This window comes from Xenopus laevis, chromosome 9_10L (genome assembly GCF_017654675.1).
Source record: "Xenopus laevis strain J_2021 chromosome 9_10L, Xenopus_laevis_v10.1, whole genome shotgun sequence".
NCBI classification, from domain to species: Eukaryota; Metazoa; Chordata; class Amphibia; order Anura; family Pipidae; genus Xenopus; species Xenopus laevis.
In genome coordinates this window covers 68,693,577-68,704,127 of record NC_054387.1, presented here as the reverse complement: position 1 = coordinate 68,704,127, position 10,551 = coordinate 68,693,577, and the positions used below count along the sequence as shown (strand labels likewise).

The window sequence follows — 10,551 nt, the reverse complement described above, 5'->3', positions numbered from 1 at the left end:
AAAGAGCTGTTAAATCTACTGCAAGTCCCCAGTGCTTCCGAAAAAATAGGATGTGGTTGGATGTCATGCTGCCCCTAAAATCATGCCTCCCTAGGCCCAGGCCTTTCTGGTCTTCCCACAAATCCGGGGAATTTAAAATAACAGGATGGTCTTAAAGGGGTGGGCGTGACAGGGACATGGGTGGGGTTGGGTGATCAATGTTGTGACTGGGTCTGTTTTTCAAAGCCAAACTGTAGAAGGGGTACATTTGCAAATATACTGTACACCTGGAAAAGCCCTAAGCCATAAAATCACACAAGCAGTAGCAGCACCTGCTGGTACCATAGGGAGCTGGGCTTGGGTGCAGTCACACTCCCTGCCCACATAGTAGTTGTGCCACTAACTGATGACAGATGCTGAATGTGCTTTCCAGAGAGGAATGAGGACACACACATCCCTAGAGCACTGGTGTAACACAATCACATACTTACAAATAGAGGAGAGCACATGGGAGGCACCTGGATTTGTACAAAGCATGTATACAGGAAGCTTCTCACTCTGGCACATCATTACTTAAATTTAAGGTCAGTATTAGAGGAAAGGGGCCCTTGGGAATGGATAAAAAAATTCAGCCCTATTTTTAGGGGGCAAAATAACATAAATTAGGTCAGTATTTCAATCTTTCCCTAAAAATGTTCTGCCCATGGAAAGTGCCTGGAAGTTTTAAAGTGGGCCAACTGCATGGAAGAATTCCAGTGCCACTACCCCAGTGAGAACACATTACAAGTCATAATAAAACTTGCAGGCTCAGGGGAGAAAGCAAGGGGCTCTACTCCCAAATCAGCAGTTTTTGGTTCCTTGCTCCGGCACAGCACTGGTTAAATTCAGGGTGCTAACAGGAAGTGGGCATCTCACTTGGAGAGGATGACATCACAGAAAGCAAAACAAGGGGATCTTTTCCCCCAAAAGAGAAGTGGGTGCCTCCCCGTGGTAGAGCTGTGGGCGCATCCCATCTGTGCGGCTGAAGGCATGTGAGAGTCAGGCAGCAGCCTATCAGGAGCCGAGGAGAGCAGGGCACAGTATAAGAGCGGGCCAGTGGCTGTTCCTGGAAGACCTTGAGAGCTGCTGCAGGTCACAGGCTGCTAACTCCGCGCTAAATCATGTGACAATGGGGGGCTGCTAGGGAGGAAGGACCCCCTTTCGCCGTTGAGCTGCTGACGCGAAGGGGCAGCGGGGGTCGATAGCTCCAGTGCTTGGGGCTTTGGGCTGAGCCTGCTGCCGGCTCGGATGCTGATGCTGAGGAACTAGTGGCGGCTGCCGTTGCTGGTGCCGGGTTTGAGGGCTGCACCAGGCGATAAATATTCAGCGGCACCTGCAGAGACATGTCTAGGAATTCCTACCCCAAGAACGGCATCTCCGAGTCGCTGCACACACCGATCTTCCAGGTACTACTGTGGGGCTGATGCTGCTGCTGGGACATCCCTGGCTGGCACCTCTTACCTTGGCATGATGCTAGAGATGTGTGGGGTGCAGGCTAGCTAGTGTTACGTGGGGCTAGCTAGTGTTACGTGGGGTTAGCTAGTGTTACGTGGGGCTAGCTAGTGTTACGTGGGGCTAGCTAGTGTTACGTGGGGCAAGCTAGTGTTACGTGGGGCTAGCTAGTGTTACGTGGGGCTAGCTAGTGTTACGTGGGGCTAGCTAGTGTTACGTGGGGCTAGCTAGTGTTACATGGGGCTAGCTAGTGTTACATGGGACTAACTAGTGTTACATGGGGCTAACTAGTGTTATGTGGGGCTAGCTATTGTTACATGGGGCTAGCTAGTGTTACTTGGGGCTAGCTAGTGTTACGTGGGGCTAACTAGTGCTATGTGGGGCTAGCTAGTGTTACATGGGGCTAGCTAGTGTTACGTGGGGCTAACTAGTGCTATGTGGGGCTAGCTAGTGTTACATGGGGCTAGCTAGTGTTACGTGGGGCTAACTAGTGGTATGTGAGGCTAGCTAGTGTTACATGGGGCTAGCTAGTGTTATGTGGGGCTAGCTAGTGTTACATGGGGCTAGCTAGTTTTACATGGGGCTAACTAGTGTTACATGGGGCTTGCCTGGGTCTCTGCACATTGCAGGGGAATCCATGTATAAGTTATACTTGGGCTGGCAAATCTGGAGATAATGAGGGATACAGACAGGGTTGTTATGTGTGTCCCCCATGCAATTAAATGATCAGCTCCTCTTTTGCATCCAGTGCACCAGGCTCTATTTAAATGCCCCTGGTGCCCAGATATTGCCTTGCAATGGCCAGGAGCAGGAGGACCCCATCTTAAAAAGAAAAGAAGCATTGCTGTCCAATGCCGTCCCCACCAGGCTTAAAATGTGCTGCCCCCCCCAGTGGTGGCAATGGAAGTAGACAGTGTCCTGGATAAAATAAAAGTTATTTTGGTACCTAATTGCTTCATTTAATTATTAAGGGCTGACTCTGTGTCAGTCTAAACTGTCCTTCAATCATCAAATGATATCCCTTAAATAATTTCCTGGATATTGGTCGTTACCAGTTTAAGCTTCAGACCGAATTGGGAGACCTGGGTGCTGTGGGGTGACATTGGTGGGTGCCTATTAACTGGGCACAGCTCCATGGAGTAGAGCCTGGCTCTAATTCCCACACTGTGTTGTTGGATTAGGTTTCCCGTGGGACGACTTCCAGAAGAAGTAGGCTGAAGAGATCCGACGGCAGCACCACTTCCACCAGCTTCATCCTCAGGCAGGTAGGAGAGACGTCTGACACCCCCCCATCTGTACTCTGGAACCTGATGCCAAAATTATAAACCCTCTTGTGTATGAAGCAGTAAAAATACATTTAACACCACTCACATTGTATATTGAAAAGTTGCTTAGAGTGACATTTTCTTTCAGTATACAAAGTCTTATATTTGGGGTTACTTCCCCTTTAATAGTACTTGTTCCTAATTACAGAAGAACCCCTTACTTGGCAAACCACAACCCCAAGGGGGGGAGGGGCTTTTGGCATAATTTGAAAGACATTCATTTGGAAGGGACTGCTATGATGACAGCATGTGAATTGATAATTAAATGAAAGGAATGAGTGCGCTAATTAGCTCTGTTTATTTCTCTTGTGCTGTGACTTAATGGGGATGGGACTGAATATCTGCGAGGCCTCAGCTTTATAGCACAGTGTGGAGATATAAGGGGAGATGGGGGAGTCGTGCATCCCAGGGGAGGGGGCTGTAACTATAGCAGCTACTGCAGAACTTCTTGTGGACATTGGCTTTAGGGTCAGTTAAAGAGAAGTAAAAAAAGGGCCCCCAAAAAACAGAAGGGCCCTTAGCAAGAATAAAAGGCATCATATTAAATGTTCATTTAAAGATACATTAACCCTTTAAAGTGGCCAGAGTTTTTGTAATCAACTCTCACTCGTGCCGATTGGGCTGAAGGTGATTATATTGGTTACGGGGGACGTGGGTTGTGCTGATATCTATAGGCCGCTCGTCTCCTGTGGGATGGGACAAGGCCACTTATTCAAGGCTGCTGGAAATGGCACCGTTAACCTTGGGCCTTTGTCTTCATTTACTGTGACATCTGAGATCTGACTCAGTACTTGTATCCCACTGACACACCCACGCAATGAGTCTGCCGGAATATGGTGACACTTATACATGAGCGATGTCCAATGGAGTTCCAACACAACACATAGGTCAACGACTTTCATGCTTCCCATTGGGTCTGTACTGATGAGCCCAAGCTTGCAATACACATACATATTCTATTAAACAGCCTAAAACCAATGCTCTATTGATGTAGTAAAATGGGACATCACCATCTGCTGGTTAAAGATGGTACAGGGGATATGCTTATGTGCTCTTACAGCAGCAGACAGCAATGGCTTATTTCACAAACCCAGTAAGTCTTTTCTTTGTAGGTTGTATCAAGGCAGACCGGAATAATATCTACCGGTATATAGAACAAGGATGCCTAACCTGTATTGACCCAGCAGCCCTGGCACTGCAACTAATAGCATCCCTTTGGGAAATGAAGCTGTGCAGTTGGGTTATTTCTGATAGAGAAGCTGTTTATGAGTCTATACCTCCCAAACGTCTATTGAGGCAGGATAGTCTCTGTGCCCAGATGCAAAGGCAATTTTTTTGGGGGTTACCCAGTTTTGGCCCCTGCCCAGGGTTTAACATCACCGTAGGTAATTCCCCCATTTTTTCAGGTTCTCCTGCAATTTTTCTCGCACACATGCAGAAGTGGACAGTAGCATCATTGGTAGCATGAGTGATAATGAGGGGACATTCAGTGGCTTTAGAAGAGCAATTCGACATGCACAGTGATGTCACTTCCACTGGCATGTGTACGTGGTGACATCATTTCTTGTGAAGTCAAGGGCACTACGAAAAAATGTGGCTCCTAAAACCTGGTGGACAGCTCTGATATTGGATCAGGGGTGTGACCTAAAATGTCCAGTTAGAAGTGTCCTGGACAAACGAGGATGTGGCCAGTGTTGCCCTTGATTCATATGTAGAGAATGTTGGAGGCAAGGACTAGTGTAGCGGCATAAGTTAATGGTCCCCACAGCAAAAACATATGGGCCCCCTAAATGTTAGGAAAAAAAACCTATTTCATAAACATATATTGAATCTGCTTATCAGTCAGGGCCCTACTGGGCCCCTATATCTCCTGCCCCCCCCCCCCAGCAGTAGCAGGGTCAATCTCCTCTATAGGCATGCCCAGAGCTAGGCCAAGTTGTACTGGTTTGCCGGGGCCTCTGTGTCTGGGTTATACTGTTGGGCCCTTGAGGTGACAGCTCCCGGTGACACTGGAGGTTAGTGCTGCATGTTGCACTACTTAAAAAAGTGGTACTAAAGAAGGAGTAAACATGCAATCACTAGGGGTGACAGATTGATTGGCATCTTCCCCAATTACTCTAATCATGACCTCCTACCCCTAGCTGGCGCTCCTCAGTGTAGTGTTGTGCATCGTGCCAGGAAGAATATGCAAATACAATATAGTGACTAGCAAACATGCTATAATAAATCATCTGTAAATAAAATATGTATAAAAAGGAGGGCTACAAGCTTCGGTATAAAATTTCTACATTTGGTAGAAAGTTGACCCCTTTTTCTTATTTCATATATTTTAAAGCACAGCACAGGCTTTATTGGAGTGCATAGTAATTCCATTGCCAACATGCAGCTAGTGAGGGGTTAAGCCCATTTAGAAGCGAGCAGCAGGGGGAGCTCTTCTGGGCTAATTTTGTTCCCTTTTTGCCTTTTCAAGTAAAGTAGCAAATGCACAAAATTCTGCCTGCGCCAGCTCCCTGGGCTGTGCCATAAGGCCAGGAGTGGTGACTCAATGTCTAAAGCAAACTGTTTGGAACCTGACTATTATTCCCTTGTCAGAGAGGAGAGCCAATGCCCTCTTTTTATATTCTGTGCACAGTAAATGGCTTTAGATGAGCCATGTGTAACGGCTAGGGTTGCCACCTTTTCTGGAACAAAATACTGTCCTTCCTATATATTTATCTTTTTTCCCTATTAATAACATTGGGATCAGCCGTCATTTTTACCAGCCAGGCCAGTAAAATACCGGCCAGGTGGCAGCCCTAGTAATGGCTGCGCTTTGTTGTAGAACTTCAACTCCCATCTGTTAAATGAATGCTGGGAATTGTATTTTTTCTTTGCAGTACTACGCAAAACCAGTATTTATGTCCCAGTTTTAGACTTTTATCTGACCAGTTGTAGACAGTGTTGGACTGAAGGCCCACCAGGAGCCCACATGCTAGGGCCCCCTCCAACCACCACAAATCACCCCACTTTTGACACCCACTTCACTAGATCCCCCCTCTTGACACACCCTACGTCCACCTCCTTGTCTGCTGACCATTGCTCGTGAATACCAGCACCTCTAATGAACACAAGGGCCCCGGTGCCAGGTAGTCGGTGGGTTAGCAGCAGAACTAGCAGGGGGGCCCAGCGGGACCAGGTCCTACCATGATTTTTTTCAGTGGCCAGTCTGACCCTGGTTTTAGGAAACAAAGGTAGTATTGTTCTCTATGGGGCAGGTCACATGGTCTGCACATTGTAGCAAATAGTGATTTAGTAAGAAATTATTGAATTCTTTATGCTGAATTAGTCTTTAGCCATTTGCAGGCCACTATTAGAATAGGGCCACACTGGGCTGAAATCAGCCTGTTGAAATCTGGAGGGTATTTCAGCCCTACCACTGTCAATAGCCTCTTTCTTCTTTCGCATCTGGAACCATTCCGTCGGCTCTGGCACAAACATACTCAGATAGTGCGAACAAACTTGGACGGTTTTCGGCGCAAAATGCAAAGTCTTGTGTTTCTTCGACGAAATACACCAATCGTGATTGCGCCGCCCACAGAGCCAACATTCTCTACATATGAATCAAGGGCAACAATTTAATCAAACACAAATAAGGGAGCACCACCCCTAAATTGAGAGAAACAGTAGATGGTGTGCAGGGTTAAGGAGATAAGTAGTAATTCAAAAGAAAGAAAGAGTTAACCCTTGAAATTGCACCACCCCATCATAGAACCCGATAACTCAGGGAACAAAATTAAAACTTAATTAAAACTGAAATCTGCCTGCGGGTTTCAGCAGGCTGAAATTTTGAAGGCTCCCTATTCTCACATAATTTGTCCCCTGGAGGAGTGTAATGCTAGGTCGACAACTCTGATATTGTAAAAAATGCCTGGATAGATGAGGCAATTGTTGCCCTTGTAATTCAAAAGAAAGAAAGAGTTAACCCTTGAAATTGCACCACCCCATCATAGAACCCTATAACTCAGGGAACAAAATTAAAACGTAACTTTTACTAATAAATTAGATAAAATCGTGAGTCCAGGAGAACATTTAAAATAAAGTTAGGAACAGGGAGACGAAGAACCCAAATTAGGTTAAGCGATATATGCAAAGCATAAGATGAGTATTAGGATGATTCATTAAGTCTGTAGTGAAACACTACAGTGGTAATGTGGTGGCAATAAAGACAAATATATCGTAGTCTATAGAAAATGGGTATCCAACCCACCTGCCAAACTTGGCATAAGTTCACTTATGAGTCTCAATTGGTCCGCCACCCCTTCACCCTAGTTTACACCCTCCCAGTTCCCTGGTACGAAGAGACGGGTAATTAAAGTAGCAATTACACAAATCGGTTGCACACAACCTGCCAATCAGGATCATAAATTAAACTACACATTCCACCACCACTTTCCAGCCTTAGTATTTCCAGCACCCCTTCACCCTCAGGCGTCGAAGGCCTTTGACAAAGCCTGCAAAATGCGGGTGAAACGCGCGTCAGGTGCATTTTAGATTAGCTAGGCAGGGGGACTGAAACATTATATATTTTGATTGGCCACCGCTTCACAGCTGAAAGGGAGGGAAGCTCTGTGGGTGAAGGGGTGGGCGATCGACGGAGCCTCCTTTTCGGGTAGATTTTAATGCAAACTTTGATGTGAGCCCATGTAGAATACTACAATTCAGTTCTATTAATTGAACAGTGGGTCAACTTTTGATACCACCCAGCTGTACTATCTCCATCTATGGAAATGGGAGGGTGCGCCTGAGGGTGAAGGGGTGCTGGAAATACTAAGGCTGGAAAGTGGTGGTGGAATGTGTAGTTTAATTTATGATCCTGATTGGCAGGTTGTGTGCAACCGATTTGTGTAATTGCCACTTTACTTACCCGTCTCTTCGTACCAGGAAACTGGGAGGGTGTAAACTAGGGTGAAGGGGTGGCGGACCAATTGAGACTCATAAGTGAACTTATGCCAAGTTTGGCAGGTGGGTTGGATACTGATTTTCTATAGACTACGATATATTTGTCTTTATTGCCACCACATTACCACTGTAGTGTTTCACTACAGACTTAATGAATCAGCCTAATACTCATCTTATGCTTTGCATATATCGCTTAACCTAATTTGGGTTCTTCGTCTCCCTGTTCCTAACTTTATTTTAAATGTTCTCCTGGACTCACGATTTTATCTAATTTATTAGTAAAAGTTAAGTTTTAATTTTGTTCCCTGAGTTATCGGGTTCTATGATGGGGTGGTGCAATTTCAAGGGTTAACTCTTTCTTTCTTTTGAATTACAAGGGCAACAATTGCCTCATCTATCCAGGCATTTTTTTTACAATATCAGAGTTGTCGACCTAGCATTACACTCCTCCAGGGGACAAATTATGTGAGAATAGGGAGCCTTCAAAATTATGCCTGCTGAAATCCGCAGGCAGATATCAGCACCTACTGCCGTCTACTTTTATTGTGTCTGGAACTATTCTGTTGGCGAAGACACTCGGCGGATTAAAGGAAAACTATACCCCCCAAACAATGTAGGTCTCTATTAAAAGATACTGAGTAAAACAGCTCATGTGTAAAACCCTGCTTCATGTAAATGAACCATTATCATAATAATATACTTTTTTAGTAGTATGTGCCATTGGGTAATCATAAATAGAAAATTGCCATTTTAAAAAATAAGGGCTGCCCCCTGAGATCGTAAGATTCACTGTGTACACATACAAACCACATGTAAGGTCACATGAGCCAATGAACAGACAGAGTTCTGTCTTTTGCTTCAACACTTCTTCCTGTTACAGTTAGTGTTGTAGTATTTCTGGTCAGGTGATCTCTGAGACAGCACAGATAGAGTCACGAAATGGTGGTTCAAGGCAAGAGATGTAAAAGGGCAATATTTATGTAAATTTATATTCCAGTTTGCTAAGATTCTTTAATATGTCATTCAATTTGATATAAACTATCTTTTGCTTAAGTATTCATTTTGGGGGTATAGTTTTCCTTTAAGCAGGTGAGCACAAGACTTTGCATTTTGCGGCAAAATCTGCTGTGTTCACGCTGGAGCCGACAGAATGGTTCTGGATAATGGTTCTGCCAGATAATTACAGGTTATTAACAGAGCTTGGGCAGAATTTTGAAATGGTGGGCCCATGTGTGCACCTTTTTTTCTATTAGGGTTCATTCTACTGCACAGGGTAAAAAAATAACTAGGGACCCCTGGGAGGAGTGATCTTAATTTTTTTTTCAAAGTGCAAAGGCTACATCTTAGTTCAGATATTTAATGCATGGCTGCACAGAATCCATTGAAGACCAAGATTTATTATTGGCCCAGAAGCTGAAAAGATTGGTTTATTTCATACTTTCATTGCATAATGAAGTCATGGCCACATGATGGTACATTTGCCATACTGGTACTCAGGGATGGTACCAAGTTAAATTTAGATGAGAGCACGGGATTAAGACAGACTGAAATAGAAACAAGCATCTCCCACTTGCTTTTTAACAAGTAATGTTTCAAATCTTTAGCTGCAAACTAAAGAGCTATCTGGGTCAAGTCTTGCCTTGCTATACACATTCTCCCACTTTTATAACTCTGTTGCCTTAAACGCTACTATATTGTGAGATATATATATATATATATGGGAATTCTGGGATTTGTAGTCCAGCAACATCTGGAGACCTTTTAGTTAGACATCCCTGATTTAGATCATTTTCCCCCATAAGATTGTGAGAAGGTGCCCCTTCTTCACTTCCTGACTTAAATAAACTGGAAGTTGGGCTGCTTCATTGGTGTCTGGTCTGGACCCCATGAAATCAGATCCTGGTGATGCCATAGGCATGTGTCAGTATCCTCTTAAAGGAAAACGATACCCCTCAAACAATGTAAAGCTGGCCATAGACACACAGATCGAGGATTCGTACGATTTTTGGATTGTGTGTGGAGAGTGCCAACATCTTTCGTACGGCGAAGATCTGTCGTTTGGTCGATCGGTCAGGTTTGATTTTGACCCGACCAATCCCGCCCATTGCACATCGTAATCGAATCGTTCGGCCATACGGCCAAACGTTCAAATTACCCCCGATATAGCCATGCTCGTTAATGGCGTATTGGGGAAAGATCCGCTCGTTTGGCGATGAGTCTATGGCCACCTTTAGTCTTGAGTCTATGGCCACCTTTAGTCTCTTTAAAAATATATTGCATAAAACAGCTCACATGTAAACCCCTGCTTCACGTAATTAAACCATTTTCATAATAATATGCTTTTTAAGTAGTACTGTACGTGCCATTGGGTAATCCTAAATAGAAAACTGCCATTTTAAAAAATAAGGGCCGCCCCCTGGGATCATATGATTCACAGTGCACACAAACAAACCATACATGTTAGGTCACATGAGCCAATTAACAGACAGAGTTCTGTCTTTTGCTTCCACACTTCTGTTACAGTTAGAGCTGCAATATTTCTGGTCAGGTGGTCTCTGAGGCAGCACACAGACCATCACAAAATGGTGGTTCAAGGCAAGAAATGTAAAAGGGTAATATCTACTTAAATAGATATTTCCGTTTAATAAGATTCTTTAATATGCCACTTAATTTGATATAAACTATCTGTTGCTTAAGTGTTCATGTTGGGGGTATAGTTTTCCTTTAAGGCACTGCCCAAGATTTGTTTGGAACAGATGATAATATACAACTGGAGATTTTTATATGTGTTGATAAGATGTTGCCTTAAGGTCCCCAA

The 10,551-nt window shown here is 44.4% G+C and overlaps 1 protein-coding gene across 1 annotated transcript in view; it reads left to right on the top strand.

Moving 5' to 3' along the window:
• The first annotated feature begins 953 nt into the window (after nucleotides 1-953).
• LOC108701326 (voltage-dependent L-type calcium channel subunit beta-4) overlaps nucleotides 954-10,551 on the top strand; it is a 76,202-nt gene continuing 66,604 nt past the window's right edge. Inside the window, exons 1-2 of the mRNA XM_018235765.2 lie at nucleotides 954-1,424; nucleotides 2,652-2,735. Of these exons, the coding sequence (XP_018091254.1) occupies nucleotides 1,362-1,424; nucleotides 2,652-2,735 (147 nt within the window). The 5' untranslated portion in view covers nucleotides 954-1,361. The remainder of the gene's footprint in view (nucleotides 1,425-2,651; nucleotides 2,736-10,551) is intronic.